Below are 17,210 nucleotides of genomic sequence, written 5' to 3' on the forward strand. Positions count from 1 at the left end.
GCACCCAAAAACAAAGAAGAGACTTTCTCTCCGTTCACTCTACATTACATCAAATGAATATTACAATATTAAATACATCACTGAAAATTAGGTAGTTGTAAACAACCTCCTAAACTCTAGGAACTAATCCTAAACTAAGGAGATGCGTTACAACCATATAACCATTTCTCCATTATTTTTAACTCCACAATTGTTGCTTCCAAAAGTGTTGGCCAAAAATTTCTCTTATGTGATTTCTACCAAAAGACTTTGCTTAATTCATTATAGATTACAAAAGCCTGAATATAGAGAACATCTAATTTGGAAAAATATGTTTAAGAAAGAATGTAATTTTTTGTTGTTTAAAATATATTTTTGAATTCATAAATGGATTCAACATAAACCTTCGGGGCATTTAAAATCTACAGATTAAACAACCTAAACTCAAGTTTTTAAAAATCTCTGCTAGATTTTCGTTAAAATTATGTCGTGAAGAACATCATTTCGTATATAAATTAGACTATGCCTTTTAAAAATAGTTGTTATTAAATGTAATGTTATCAACAAAACATTGCTTCTAGGTGTGAACTTAGATGCAGCGTTATATCTTCCCAAATTAATCATAACTGGGGTCTCAAACACTTTGCTTTAGGTGTGAACTTAGATGCAACCTTACATCTTCCTAAATTAATCATAATTGGCGACTCAAAAAACACAATAAGGCATTTGCATCTTGGCTTCACACCCTCTAATAAGCTACTATCTATCTTTGAAGAATTAATTCATCTCTAAACTCTTTTATTGAAATGTACTTTTTCCCTAGTATCAAAATGAACAATTACCTTACTCAACAATCACTAAGGCCTCCAGAACCCTAAAGATCAATGAGAAGTCTTATTTCCATCCCATCTCATGGTGTGGAATTGATTCCATCTAGGCTCCATTCAACAAGTCATTTGGAGGCTTTAGGAGTCACCTTGTTGGTATGACTGCCACAAGACTTGGAAAGTATATTAATTAAATTCAATGTGGAATTTCTTGGAGTGTCCAATTTACCCAATGTTTACGATATGGTCCACTATGTCTGTGTTTATGAGAGTTTATGGAGAATGTCTATGGCTCTAGTTTTAGAGCCTCCCCACACGAGGATTCATCCTCTTAGGGCTCTTGTGTGCATGAACCTCTTAGTGTGTGGGATGTTCATAATTTTTCCTCTCTCTAGAATAGAATATTTATGTGGTATTCAAGTCATTGGGAGATAAATATTCAACCTTTGCATGTGTTGGTGATAATGATTCTGCATGTAGATGTTGGATAGGGGAGGAGTCCTAGCTTTCTCCACCAAGGTCAATGAACTATAGGAAAATCTTATCCTCCTGCAAATTTAATAACTGAATTGGAAAACTTAAAATCTAATTATAAGACATTAACCTATTTCAATACTCTTTCCTTCTTACAAAATATGCATATTGAATATAAATAATTATTACCGTACTCTCTGCCGTGAGAATCTTGTACTTCTATCAGTACTGTATATATTAACACGGAACTGTTTATAGATTCTTAATTCTCTGAGTCCACTACCCTCTGGGAGACATAAGGTGTAAAACTTAAACCCACTTGCAATTGCAAATAATAAGTTACAGAAGAAAAATAATTGCGTGGGTGTGGTCAAATATTCTCAGCTAGATATACGGGCGTGCAATGCTACTTGCTTTTTTCTTCAAATACACTCCCCCATTTACTCTCGTCTACATGTTTCACTTTCCATGACTAACGAATGAACAAGTTCTCAATGGTCTGCCATGTGTATCTTTGGCCAAGTCGACATTCATTTAAAATGTATTGGTGAAATGTATATGTTGGTGAAATGTATATGTTGGTGAAATATTGACTTAAAATTTTATTATAATTGATATCAATTATGGATGGAAAATTATTAGAGGATATTATCTTTAATGAAAGTTAACTCGTCTCTTTTATTTCATTGGAAATAATAATTATAATTATATATATATATATATGTCAAAATTACCATTTATTTTATTCATTTGTATGCAGGGGTGTTTTTAAATAATTTATATGCATTATTTCAGTTTCAATATATAAATACCAAGACATGCTTCAGGTTATAGCACATATGATGCCCTTGATTTATGTATGCATCAATGTTTTTCTTAATGTATTAGAATTTGTATGTAATAAAAATCTTATTATGAAGAAAAAATATAAAAATAAAATATTATAAAATTTAGTTTGGAGGTTAATTTAATCGTAGTTTATGTTATTGAAGTATTTGAGAGGTAAAGCATTTAAAAGGTTATGAGTTCAATTTTTTCGAAATATTCGTTGAATTAAATTCTTTAAATTAAATCTGGTAATGAGAAAGGAGAAAGTTTTCAAACTACAAGAAGAGGAATGGCATCAAAGAAGCAGGGTAGTTTGGATAAAAAGTGGAGACAGGAATACAATTCTTTCCATCAGGTGGCATCTAAAAAGAAACAAAAGAATACTATATGGATAGTAAAAAATGGCGAAGGGATCATTCTCTCTAGAGTTGAAGGAATAAAAAAGAAGCTTTGAAGCTTTTCAACAATCATTTCAAGGAAGCAGAAGACAACCACATGGAAGACAAAATGGAGCTAGTCAATTTATTCCCATAGATGGTAAGTGAGGAGAATGCAACTATGATGGATGATCCAATCTCGAGTGAGGAGTTGCACCAAACTCTCAAGGAAATGGCCAAGGACAAGATTCCAAGACCTGATGGATGGCCTGTTGACATATCCCTGTACTTTTTCAAGCTGATGGGTCTTGAGCTAGTCAGAATGGCGGAAGCTGTTAGAATTTCTGGGCAAATTCCAGAGGCACTCAATTTTACATTTTTAACATTAATCCCTCAAAAATATAAATCTCTTTCATTTGATGAATTGAGACCCATTTCATTATGTAACTCTGTATATAAGATGATATCCAAACTGCTAGCCAATAGAATCAAAAAAATATTGTCCCCTCATATCTTGTTGGAGAAATTTGGCTTTTTGTCTAACAGAAAAATCTAGGATGTTGTCGTTATTGCTCAGGAATGCATCTACTTGATAAAATCCAAAAAATTAAAAGCATTGCACCTGAAAATTTATCTCATTCGGACATATGATTGCGTGGATCGGGAATTCCTGATCATGATCTTTTACAAAATTAGCTTTGCACATAGGCATGTTCAATGGATTAAGGCATGCTTCTCCACTGCTTCAATGGTTGTCCTTATCAACGGTGAACTCACTTCATTCTTCAAGATACATAAGGGGCTTCGTCAAAGCTATGCGTTGCCTCCCTTACTCTTCATACTTGTAATGGATGCATTCAGTAGAGGTATAAAAGCCAAGATGGAGTCTGGTCTTATCGTGGGCTGTAAGGTTGCCAACAATTGCACATTGTCCCATATACTATTCGTGGATGATGTCCTCTGTGCGGGGATGGAAATCATAGAGGAATGAACATCATTCCACAAAGTTTTTGATGAATTTGGAAAAGCCTCCGATCTTCACAACAACAACAACAAGTCAGAGATTATCATAGATGAGGTTGACTCATAACAAATACAAAATATTGCAGCGTTATTTGGAGTGAGAATCCACCCCCTACACATTGGATTTAAGTATTTGTGATGCTTTTTAAAATCAGATAAGCACAAAAATCAGGATTGGGATTGGTTGCTTTCAAAATTTGAAAAGAAACTTCACTGTTGGGAACATAAGTGGCTTTCCCTAGGAGGTCGGGTCATAATGATTAAGATTGTTCTATAAGGAATTCCTATATATTGGATGCATCTCTTTCACATCCCACATGCAATCATACACAAGATCGACCCCCTCATCTCAAAATTTCTTTGGTCTGGTTTTGGTAGCTCTAGCAAGATACATCTTATGAGGCTATTTGAGATCTCTAAGCTAACACATTTGGGTGGATGGGGCATTTTGGATACCAGAAGGTTCAATATGCCTCTTTTGGCAACAAACTTACAAAGGGTATTCAAGGAAGATGGTCTATGGTAGAGAATTTGTTTTGGCAAATACATCTCTTAGAATAGCATGGAGGAATAGGTTAGAGTAGGGGCTCCCTCAAATGCCCGTTTCTCTATCATATGGCAGAGCCTAAAGAAGGCAATCCCATGGTTAAGTTGTAACCTTCGTTGGCTAGTGGGGAATGGACAAAATATTTTTATTGGAAGGAAAGCCATTAAGGGTGTATCTTGATGCCATATTCTGTCAGCTCCATTGATTCTTTTCCTAAAATAGCGAGGGATGTAGGAATTTACAGGGTAAGTTCCTCAGAAAGAACACCAAAAGGACACCGCTCACAACCAGATCTCAAATCAATACACCAGTATTTTTGACGTGGTTAAAACCCTCAAAGAGGGAAACAGTCCACGGCCTGAGCCAACGTGGCCACTTCAGGCAATTTATTAATCAAAGAATGAAAATTTACATAAGCTTTCTCTCATAGACGGATTACCCGAACAATGACCCTCCATGCGCTTTAAATAGAACTCATGGACCAATCGAGTGTCAAGCCACGGATCAAGTGTCGGTAATATCGAGGAGAGAGTGAACCGTCGGATCACTACATATCGTGACCGTCGGATTGTAAGTTACAAAATGTACAACGGTAAAGAAACACACTTTACCTAACTCTATACTTAACTCTATACTAGACCAAGTTGAACTTAACTATTTCCTATGTGTCGGAATATCCTAACATCCCCCCTTAAGAACAACTTGGGATAGGATTGAAGGATTTACAAATATGACACAATAGGAGAAGGAAGGAGGCACTAGAGCCTATCCCCCCTTAGTGACAACTTCCTGAACTCCAAGCATATATCGAAGTTTAGTGAACTTCGCCTCTGTGAGAGCCTTTGTGAAGATGTCTGCAACCTGATCATCTGTTGAACAATATTGCACTTCAAGAACATGGTCATGAATGAGCTTTCTGATGAAGTGCATGTGTAGTTCAATGTGTTTGCTGCGCTGATGCTGGACTTGATCTTTGCATAGCTGAATGGCACTTTGATTATCACACCAAAGTGTGGTTGGATGCTGCTGCTCAAAGCCAAATTCTGATAGGATCTGACGAAGCCACAAGGCTTCCTTACTAGCTTCCATGGCACCACGATACTTTGCTTCTGCTGACGAAAGAGAAATGGCAGCCTGTTTCTTACAAGCCCATGTAATAGGTCCTGAACCAAGAGTGAAGACATAACCGGCAGTAGACTTCCGATCATCAGGGTCACCAGCCCAATCAGAATCAGTGAAACCAACTAATAGAGGAGCTGCTTTGGCACTGTAATGAATCCCAAACTGTACTGTACCTCGAACATAACGAAGTATTCTTTTAGCTGCTTTCCAATGACTTTCACGGGGGGTTTGCATAAAACGAGCAACAAGGCCAATAGCAAAGGAAAGGTCAGGACGAGTATGGGTTAAATACAAGAGTTTTCCTACAAGTTGACGGTATAAGGTAGCATCAACTTCAGGAGAAGTACAAGAGACTGAAAGTTTGACTCCAGACTGAAAGGGAGAAGGGGCTGGCTTACAGTCTTCCATGTGAAAATGACGAAGAATATCACAAGCATACTTGGACTGGGAAAGGGAAATACCCTCCTTGGATTGCAAGACTTGAAGACCGAGAAAATAGTGTAAGTGTCCTAAGTCTATCATTTCAAATTTCTTTTTAAGGCTGGACTTCACATGGTTTATAAGGTTGGGATCACTACCAGTAAGAATAAGATCATCAACATAAAGAACAAGGATGATAAGAGAGTTGCCCACTTTCTTGGTGTAGACAGTATTGTCAGAATAACACCTAGAAAAGCCAGATTCTAAAAGAAAGCTATCCATTTTGGCATACCAAGCCCGAGGAGCTTGCTTGATACCATGTAGGAATTTACAGGGTAAGTTCCTCAGAAAGAACACCAAAAGGACACCGCTCACAACCAGATCTCAAATCAATACACCAGTATTTTTGACGTGGTTAAAACCCTCAAAGAGGGAAACAATCCACGGCCTAAGCCAACGTGGCCACTTCAGGCAATTTATTAATCAAAGAATGAAAATTTACATAAGCTTTCTCTCATAGACGGATTACCCGAACAATGACCCTCCATGCGCTTTAAATAGAACTCATGGACCAATCGGGTGTCAAGCCACGGATCAAGTGTCGTGATCCGGATTTAAACAGGAACGCAACAAATTACAGAGATAACCATATACATAAAGATGCAGCGGAAATAATACTTCATTTCATTAATGGAAAATACTGAAATATGCTTACAAACAGAAATGGAAATAAACTAGCTAGGGCGATGGTAGCTTATCTCTGAGAAGAGATGTGATGGCTACATGCCTCTGAACTGAGTTACAATGAGGCTCGAAGGCCTATTTATTGTTGAGAAACAATGGAAAACCCTTAACATTCCAAAACCTAACCCTAGGAGATGAAACGCCAAACTATGGGCCCCGTTTGGGTAAATTGGTACATCAACTTCCCCGGGTCGTAACTTTGGCATACGATCTCCGTTTGACGCGTACAATAGCTCGTTAGAAAGATCTATCCGAGCACTGCCACTTTAGGAAGGGCAACATCGGTCCATGGACCCATGTTGCCCCCAGATTTCCCAAAAAACGTCGTTTAGGGCCTCAAAACGGCTCCAGAAGTTCAGGACCCGAAAAACTGCTAAAAATAGTAAGTTGTGCTACAATTAAGGAAACTGAAAATGCTGAGAAAGACAATGGTGGGGGTCCAGGTGGACTTGGCAGGTGGCCACCAATATCCACCTGGATCATTCCTCCCCCCTTAGGAAGCAATGGTCCCCATTGCGTTGAGCTCCTCCATGAGATGAGGAAACTTCTGCTGAACTTGTTCCCTGGTGAGCCACTTGCCCTGCTGAAGGAGTTGGCCCGCTTTGACAACTCGATACAGTTGGAATTCTGTTGGCGAGTGTTCTTGATCTGTGTGTCCATGATCCGATCAGTTGCAGCTTGTTCCATGCAATCTGGATTTAATTCTGTGGGTTTGAGCTGTTCTGCAATGTCGGATGTGTCTAGCAATGGTGGAAAGTATGGCCGAAGGCGGTCCACATTAAATACTGGGTGCAGGCCAAGGAATGGGGGAATGCTGAGCTCAAATGCATTGTCTCCCATAGCCTTAGTAATGGTGTAAGGACCATATCGGAGTGGTCTCAATTTTCGATAGGCTCCAGTAAGGCGTTCCTTTTGCAAATGCAACCAGACTTTGTCGCCCACCTGAAACTTGTGTGGCACCCGATGTTGATCATGTCGCTGCTTGTACTTGGCATTTGATTTCTCAAGAATGTCATGGACATGCTGGCGAATATGTTGGATGCGCTCAATGAATTTGGTGGCCTTATCTGTTTCGGACTGGACATGAGCTGAATTCATGTGAGTAGCTGCAAGTGGCATGGCCACATCAATGGGGCATAGTGGCTGGAATCCCAAACCCACCTGAAAAGGGCTATGGCCAGTGGAGCTGTGAAGAGCTCGGTTGTAGCTGTGCTGAACGTAGGGGAGGCTCTCGTCCCATGTGCGTGGATGCTTTGAGTTATACATGCGCAGAATGTGCACAATCATCCTATTGACAACCTCTGTCTGGCCATCAGTTTGAGGATGGAAGGCTGTGGACTTCGTGAGTTTGGTGTCCAGCATTGACCAGAGACTGGACCAAAAGGTGCTGAGAAACCGACTGTCCCGATCTGAGATGATAGACTGTGGGATCCCAAAGTGCACCCACACTCGTTCAAAGAAGAGTTTAGCAGTGGCTTCTGCTGTGATATTCTTCTTGCAGGCCATCATAATGGCCATCTTTGAGAACCTGTCGACGACCACAAAAACACAGTCATTTCCATGCTTAGTGGAAGGAAGGCCTGACATGTAATCCATGGAGATGGATTCCCAAGGTCGACTAGGGGTAGGCAACGGGGTATAGAGGCCTTGCTTCTTAATGGTCGGTTTGGCAATGGCACAGGCAGTACATGATCGGATGTACTTCCCAACATCCTGTCGAAGATTCGGCCAATAGAAATAGTTTTGCAGTACTGCCACTGTTTTCTCGACCCCGAAATGCCCAGCAGCCCGACTGTAGTGTGCTTCCCAAATCATCTTGGCACGCTCGCTTGAAGGAACACAGAGGTGACCAAGGTGGCATAATAGGGCATCCTGGAGGTGAAAATCTGCAACCTGCCGACCCTCCAAGAGTGTCTGGTATGTGTGGCCGAATTCTGGGTCGCTTTTGTAGAGAAGTGGCCAATCAGAAGTCTCGTGCCCGCAAGAGTTGAGCACGGTGGTTAGCGCCATGATCGGTGGTCGACTGAGGCAATCTGCAACATTATTGGTGCTGCCCTTTTTATACTTGATATTCAAGTGAAACTGTTGCAGGTATGTAGACCACTTCTGATGGCGATCATTCTGCAATTTCCCTTGGGTCTGTATGAACTGCAGAGGTCGGTGGTCTGTGTGGATGACCGTTTCCTTCCCCAAAATGTAATGCTTCCATTGTCGGCAGGCCTGTACAATGGAATACATCTCTTTATCATAAGTGGGGTACTTCCGGACTGTGTCTGAAAGTGTTTCACTGTGATATGCCACTGGATGTCCATGTTGAGTAAGGACTGCCCCAATAGCATAGTCAGAGGCATCTGTCTCGACCTCAAATGGTTGTTGTAAATCTGGTAACGCGAGCACTGGTGCTGTGCAGAGGCGATCCTTCAACTCCCTGAATGCCTTCTGTTGAGATTCAGACCAAAAGAATTTTGCTTTCGCCCCGCCCTTGGTGACTTGACTCAAGGGCCAAGAAATATGAGAAAATCCCAACACAAACCTGCGGTAGAAGTTGGCAAGACCTAGAAAGCTGCGGAGCTCTGTTAGAGTGGTTGGAGAGGGCCAATCCCGAATGACTTGGACCTTGGCTGGATCGACATGCACCCCCTGTTCATCAATGATGTATCCCAGATACTGAACCTCGGTCATGCCAAAAGTGCATTTCTCCAAATTGGCACATAGCTTGTGTTGCCGCAGTGTTTGGAGAACCTGTCGGATGTGGTGGAGGTGCTCTTCCCAACTCTGGCTGAAGATCAGAATGTCATCCAAGTATACTACTACAAAGGAGTTGGTGAATGGCCGCAAGATGTCATCCATTAGCCTCATAAAGGTTGCAGGAGCATTCGTCAATCCGAAAGGCATGACCAACCATTCGAAGAGGCCCTCCTTGGATTTGAAGGCAGTCTTCCACACATCTGAGGGTTCAATTGGTACCTGGTGATATCCTGACTTCAGATCGATCTTGCTGAAATATTTCGCCCCCTTTAGTTGGTCTAGGAGGTCATCAATCCGCGGGATCGGGTACCTATTACGAACAGTGATCTTGTTCAGTGCCCGATAGTCAATACAGAGTCTCCACGTCCCATCCTTCTTCTGTACCAACACTATCGGGCTCCCACAGGGCGAAGAACTCGGACGGATGTGACCTTTCTGCAGGAGCTCCTGAATCTGCCTCTTGATTTCATTGTTCTCCAGAATGGAGCGCCGATAAATTGGTCCATTGGGTAGCGGCGCACCTGGGGTCAGATCGATGGAGTGCTTGACTTGACAGTGTAGAGGAACCCCTGCCGGGGAGGTGAAGATGTCTTCGTACTCCTCCACAATCTTGTCCATCTGTAGCTGCCGTGCAGAGGGACCCCGTTTGGAGGCCGCGGCCACTGTCTTCTTCTTCCCTTGAGGGCGTATCATCAGGAAAACAAATTTCCTGGTTTTGGAAATGATCTTACTGCATTGTTTTGCAGTAATCAAAGAGATGGCGGCAGGTGGTGCTACCTCTGGTATCCTGAACAACTTATTTCCCAATGTAATAATAACAGCACGGGGCCTTGATTCATACACAGCATGTCGCTTCCACAAGTATGGTTGTCCTAGTAATACATCACAAACTTCAAGGGGAGCAATGTCACACAATACCTCATCCGTGAAGGGCTTGATGTTGTATGGAAGGCGACACTGCTGGCTCACGCGAAGATCTCGCCCTTGGTGAAGCCACCCAATGGTGTATGGTTGTGGATGTGCTGTGGTCGATAAGCCCAACCGCTTCACGACCTCTGCCGAAATGAGGTTCTTTTGACTCCCGCTATCAACAATGAACTGTATCGGGGAGCCCTTTACCCACATCTGGGAGTGGAAGAGACGCTCCTCCTCCTCTGGATCTTCGGGTTCATTTTTCTGGATCTTTGCGGTAGCAACAGTGGCGCTGGGATCCGCATCAATGATCTGCTTCCCTTTTTCATACCCCTTATCGGGTTCTGACTCAGAGTCGGAACATGCATCTGATTCTGAAACCTTTAGCTCAGCCACCAGTGACTGCTTGGCCCGACACTCACTTGTGTTGTGAGTGGAGCTCTTATGGAACTCGCACCATTTTCCAGTGTCCTTTCTCGGCTTCGCGGCGTTGCTCTTTGCTTGCAGCTTCGGCTGGTTGTCTTGGGTTGTCCCGCCTTGGCTTTGTCCTTTGTTCTGTGGTTTAGGGGCACCTTTCCCCTGCTTTGGATTCGCAGATCCAAAGTCTCGCTTCTTTTGTTTAAACTTCTGCTCGACCTTGACGGCATACCGGTATGCTGCGCCGAGCGAGGGGATGTTTAGGAACTGTATTTCTTCCTGGATGTACTTGTGCAGGCAGCCGCGATATTTGAGTATCAAATGTTGCTCCGAATCCTTGATACCCAACTTTGTGCGAAGGGTATGGAAAAGATTGGTGAACTCCGGCACGTCTTGGTCCCTTCCCTGCCGCAACGTGGTCCACTTTATGTATTCATCCTCATAGCTTCCGACAGGGTAGTACTGCTCCTTGATGGCATCCCGGAACGAATCCCAGGTGGGTGCGGCTGAAAATAGTGAGCCAGTACTTTCATCCTTCTGCTCGCAGTAGGTTTCCCACCAGTCCTTGACGTGGGGGGCTGCTTTGAGAAGAGCAAAAACAATCTTTTCCCGACTCGAAAATTCATGAACAGAAAAATAACCCTCTAGCAGATTTAACCATTTATCTACAGCATCGGCGTCTATCTGACCCTCGAATATGGGGATTTCAAAATTAACTTGTACCTTAAAGGGTGTGGCGTTTCCATAGGAGCTGCTGGAAGCCGAGGCGCCGCTTCTGGGTAGCCGCTGAAGGATCTGCGCAAAGCTGTCCATCATCGCGTTCCGTTGTCGCTCGAGCGCTTCTTCGAGCAAGATTTTGATGGGATCTCCTGCCCCCTCGTCTTTCTTCTCGTCCGCCATGGGAGGCCGTCGGGATTTGCGAGGCTGGTCTTGCAAAGGTTCAACTAGTTCAAGCCCTAACTCCTTATATCCCGACCTTGTTGGGGACATGCAAAGAAAAACAGAGAAAAAGCAGACCGCTCTGATACCACTGATCCGGATTTAAACAGGAACACAACAAATTACAGAGATAACCATATACATAAAGATGCAGCGGAAATAATACTTCATTTCATTAATGGAAAATACTGAAATATGCTTACAAACAGAAATGGAAATAAACTAGCTAGGGCGATGGTAGCTTATCTCTGAGAAGAGATGTGATGGCTACATGCCTTTGAACTGAGTTACAATGAGGCTCGAAGGCCTATTTATTGTTGAGAAACAATGGAAAACCCTTAACATTCCAAAACCTAACCCTAGGAGATGAAACGCCAAACTGTGGGCCCCGTTTGGGTAAATTGGTACATCAACTTCCCCGGGTCGTAACTTTGGCATACGATCTCCGTTTGACGCGTACAATAGCTCGTTAGAAAGATCTATCCGAGCACTACCACTTTGGGAAGGGCAACATCGGTCCATGGACCCCGATGTTGCCCCCAGATTTCCCAAAAAACGTCGTTTAGGGCCTCAAAACGGCTCCAGAAGTTCAGGACCCGAAAAACTGCTAAAAATAGTAAGTTGTGCTACAATTAAGGAAACTGAAAATGCTGAGAAAGACAATGGTGGGGGTCCAGGTGGACTTGGCAGGTGGCCACCAATATCCACCTGGATCATGTCGGTAATACCGAGGAGAGAGTGAACCGTCGGATCACTACATATCGTGACCGTCGGATTGTAAGTTACAAAATGTACAACGGTAAAGAAACACACTTTACCTAACTCTATACTTAACTCTATACTAGACCAAGTTGAACTTAACTATTTCCTATGTGTCGGAATATCCTAACAAGGGATTGATACTCTGGCCAGCATGTGGATGGGGGACTATACCCCACTGTTTGCCCCGGTATGGTCCCATGCTTGGCATCTTAGTATTCCTCATCTCTTTGAAGAGGAGTGGGAAAGCTATCGAAACCTACTCTGCCAAGTGGACATCACTCTGTCACAACGTAGGGATCATCTTGCTTGGAATGGTGACATAGTGAATGGGAGGATTTGTGCCAAGGTAATATATACACTCATCTCTTCATTCATCACGCCCCTTCCTTATGCTGACTGGACTGAACATATGTGGTGTTGGCATGTCCCTTTGAAATTAAAATGCTTTGTCTGGTTAACCATCCACAACCACATTTTGACTTGGGATAGGCTGATCAAATTGGGATTTATCAGTCCTGGAAGATGCATTCTTTGCAAATCGGATGGGGAAGACTGCTATCACCTTTTTGTGAAATGTCCTTTTGTCGGTGTTGTTTGGGAGGAGGTTTCCCATCTCCTGGGAGTAAATGTCACTTGTGAAGTATTTTCTATTACAGATTGTCTCATATCATGGGCCCAACATGCCAGGCCTTACAGGGCTGTCCCATTTTATACATTTTGGGGGATTTGGCGAGCTAGGAACAACCTCATTTTCGAGGGTAAAGTCCCAGATATCAAGATGGTGGCCCTCAAGATTGTTGCATACTTCAATGAAATTGGTCCATGGCATCCCAAGGCTCCTTCTCGATCAGTCACTTTGGTTGATTTGGATGATATATTCCCCATATGTTACTTTGACGGTGCATCTTCTAGGGGAAGATGTGGCTATGGTATATATCTTTGTATTGATCCCTCTTCTCTATATCATTTTTTCTGGTTTGGTGGGTTTGGAGACAATTGCAGGGCAGAGATGATTGCTTTATGGGGTGCTCTTCAATGTGTCTCTTGGATAGGCATTGAGAAGGTCGCAATCATTGGTGATTCCCTCTCTATAATTTAATGGATACATGGCAGGTGTGATCTGGATGTCCCTCCTCTATGCAAGTGGATGCAACGAATCCGAGACTTGAAGTCTACCATACCTGATGTGTTATTTCAGAATGTATACCTGTAACAAAACCTGGAGGTAGACACTCTTTCCAAGCACAATGTGGTTCTCTCCGATGGGCATATGGTTTATGAATATGTAGTCGATGGTATCATTTGTGGCCAAGGCTATTTTGAGATCTGAAAGAGAGACATTATGATCTCTTACTGCCATGTTTAGACCTTCTGTTTTTTTCCAGAAATTTTATACTTTGTCAATCCCTGTTTTGTTATGTTTTTTGCTCTGAGTTTGAGTATATTTTTGACAGTGTTATTGTAATGTTCTAATTAATTAATCAGTGATCTGTTTTTTGGGTTATATTTCTAGAGTTTACAATCTAGCGTCGGCAAGGCCTGTGAAAGACGTATAATGATATAAAACCATCTTCACTTGTAATAAAAACATGTTTATGTTTTTTTCTTTCTGAAAAAAAAATATATATATATATATAACTCACAATGAAGCGTCGTTGTGGCTTTCAGTGGTGTGGATGTTATTTGCGGTGGGATAAAAGTTAAAACTTTTCATTTTTCTATTTGATAAAAGGATGATTAACAAAATCCAAAACTTTTAAGTAATGGATCGAAATTTGCTTTTCGAATCTCTTTCCTTCCTTAAGTAATTAAGATTTTAACCATAGATTTACAATGGACAAGTCACGAAATCACTAAGGTTTAGCAACTTCAATGTTCTTAATATAAAATGTGTATAAAGTACAATTGGGATCAAATCTGATCATCACTGCGGTTGGAACCCCGCTGCTTGGCCCCATTTCAATTGGGCTATTGTTGCCCGTGTTATAAACAGGGTAAGGGACTAACTTTAATTTGTACACTTACACCCTCTGCGGACGACCTAAACATTGGGAACTCATGGAAACTGGTTTGGTATAATCAAGACACTTCGACGATCGTATCCAGCTTCGCTGTCCAGTGTTTTGTCGGAGACCCAAACTGCGACCGGGCAGACTTTGAGTTATTACTTCCACACCCAGATCTCGATTTCATTTTTTCTTCTTCTCCCCCTGCGGATATTTCTCCAATGTGTGGGTTTGGGTAGAAGCTGGGCTGGATATAATCTCCGATCCCATATTTGGTACACATCTTTTGCAGTGCAGAATTAGCCTTGTAAAGCAAGCAAGCCATATCTGACTCGGAAACCACAAACTGTAGCTTCTTTCGTGGAAGTAGAAAGTATATTTGACCAACCTCTAACTCCTGGCAGGGGAGAAGCTCCCGCATCTTTTGGCCGATGTAAAGGCAATCGGAGTTACAAATAAAATGGTCCGGGCTTTCTATTAAGATCTGTTGGGCCTTTACAGGACGAGGAAATTGGTAAGAGCTGCCGTCCATCAATATAACAATGGCTGCAGGTGCTCCTCCACCTCCTCCTCCCAATGCTGCGTAAGGTATCACTGCATATGACATGCAGATTCCCATCTTTACCAACTTTTCAATCCTATGAGAAGCTTACTTGATCAATGTCGATCTCCCTCAGCAAGAAATCTGGTTATACGAATGGAATGGCTCCTTCTCTCTCTTTGTTCTCATCTATAAAATTTAAATGATGAGCAGGAGGAGGGGAATGGAGAGAATTTATAAAGAAGAAATTAGAGGTCTGCTGATCTGTCTGCTAATAAATTAATCACAAACGACAATTGCAGGTCTGCTGAACTGTCTGATAATAAAGTAACCACATTGGTTATTATTGGAGGAGGCAGCGCTCGTATATGAATATCTATTTTATGTAAAGGCGAGCTAAGGGCACCTTCTGGTGTTCCTGGAAAATGCAGGGATGGTTGGGGCTCTAAATATAAAATTGGAAGATAAGAGTTAGGGCATGAGGCGAGAGACATGGAAGCAGTATCATGTGTAATGTAACACATGTTGGATATCACGAGATTGTGCCAGTGAGCGTGTCGGTTATCAAAACAGCTAGGCTGGCAAAGGTGCAGAAGTTGGGTGAAGATGCATAGGATTTAATAGAAAAAATATAACGTACAAATTGTGCAGTTAACCGCCCAGGCCGGCATCGGTACTGAGCATCCAGGCAGCCCAAACTTAGTAGATTTTATTGTTAGATTTGATTAGAGCACAAGTATCATGGCTGCAACATTTTCATCCTTGGTGAAGGCTGATTGACAGGAATGGTCCGGAATTGCGTTGGAGTCGATTATTTATTAATATAGTTATTATTTAATAATATTTGTTTTTAATATATTAATAAATTAATATCATAATTTAAATATTATTGTTCAAATATCACTGTTATTGAAATTATGTCTTTACATTGTTTCTATTTAAGTTTTTGTCATTTTGTACTTTAATCTTTTGCCATTGTCTGTCTCTTCATCTTGGAGTGATGATGAACCACACTTGTTGGTTTGAAACTCATTGGCGAAATTTTTTTCTTATGTGATTTTTACCGAAAGACTTTGCTTAATTCATTATGGATCATAGAAGCCTGAATACAGAAACCATCTAATTTGGAAAAATATTTTTAAGAAAGAATGTAATTTTTTGTTGTTTAAAATATATTTTCGAATTCATAAATGGATTCAACATTCTGAAAAACCTTCGAGGCATTTAAAATCTACAAATTAAACAACTTAAACTCAAGTTTTTAAAAATCTCTTGTTAGATTTTCATTAAAATTATGTCGTGAAAAACATCATTTCGTATATAAATTAGACTATGCCTTTTAAAAATAGTTGTTTTTAAATGTAATGTTATCAACGAAACATTGCTTCTAGGTGTGAACTTAGATGTAGCCTTATATCTTCCCAAATTAATCATAATTGGGGTCTCAAACACTTTGCTCTAGGTTACATCTTAAAATCCAGGGAGGAGGAGTGGCATTCAAAAAGTAGAGCAATTTGATTAAAAAATGGATATGAGAATACAAAGTTTTTCCAGCCTTTGCAAAGGGATGAAAGTTCATGAATATCATTTGGAGTTTAAGGATGATTAAGGTTCTATGATGTCCTCCTTCAATGGTTTGGTAAATCCATAAAAATGGTTTTTTCAAGATCTATATATAGCCCCTTAGATATCTTTAATTGTTGAAGTCATCCAAATTGCTCATTTTTTCTTGAGAATGGTTGACAAGGAGGAGTGGAGGGATTTAATGGAGGAGCTTTAAATGTAGGAGCTTAAAATGGTGTTTCACAATTTTCAAAAAGGCAAATCCCTAGGTTGGATGATTGTGGTGTTGAATTCTTCCTTGAACTCTTTGAAATTCTCGGTCAAGAACTGGTCGTTGTTATTGAGGAATCAAGGAAGGAGGGCCGAATATATCCTACCTTAAACTCTACTTTTATAGTTGTCATCCCCAAATACGGTCACCCTCTCTCTTTCTATGATTTCTGGCCTATCTCCCTCTATAATTTTATATATAAATTTATTGCAAAGATAATCCTTGTTAGACTTAATCCCATTCTCTCCAGATACATTTCCCCTTAACAATTCACTTTCCTTGAAGGTAGAAAAATTCATGAGACCATTTGTCTAACTTAGCTGAAAGGGGTTATAATTAAAATCAATTTATCTAGAGCCTATGATCGAGTAAATTGGATTTCTATAAGGATTTTGCTTACTCATCTTGGATTTTTCCTTGACTTCATAAACTAGGTTATGTCATGTATTCAATATGTTTCTTTTGTTGTGTTGATTAATGGTTCAAAGTCCCCTTTTTTCAATGCATAAAGAGGCTTGTGCCAAGGATACCCCTTATCTCCTCTTCCTTTTTTACTGGTGATGGAGGGGTTTTCCATGGTGTGCTTATTACTCGAAGCCTAGCTATTACTCATTTGTTAATTGTGGATGATATCCTTATATTTTATGGTGGTGATGTCAGGGATGCATTGGCGTTGGTCGATTTACTATATTTATTTAGGCGAGCCACAA

At 41.1% G+C, this 17,210-nt stretch overlaps 1 protein-coding gene across 1 annotated transcript; it reads right to left on the reverse strand.

Moving 5' to 3' along the window:
- Positions 1 to 14,198: 14,198 nt before the first annotated feature.
- On the reverse strand, positions 14,199 to 14,744 carry LOC149198340 (uncharacterized). Its single transcript, XM_089409012.1, has one exon. It carries the CDS (start codon positions 14,742 to 14,744, stop codon positions 14,199 to 14,201), a length of 546 nt encoding a protein of 181 aa, XP_089265138.1.
- Positions 14,745 to 17,210: the final 2,466 nt, after the last annotated feature.

This window comes from Pinus tabuliformis, chromosome 2_2 (assembly GCF_031772625.1).
Source record: "Pinus tabuliformis cultivar Carrire ecotype Pingquan chromosome 2_2, CPIR1, whole genome shotgun sequence".
Lineage (NCBI taxonomy): Eukaryota > Viridiplantae > Streptophyta > Pinopsida > Pinales > Pinaceae > Pinus > Pinus tabuliformis.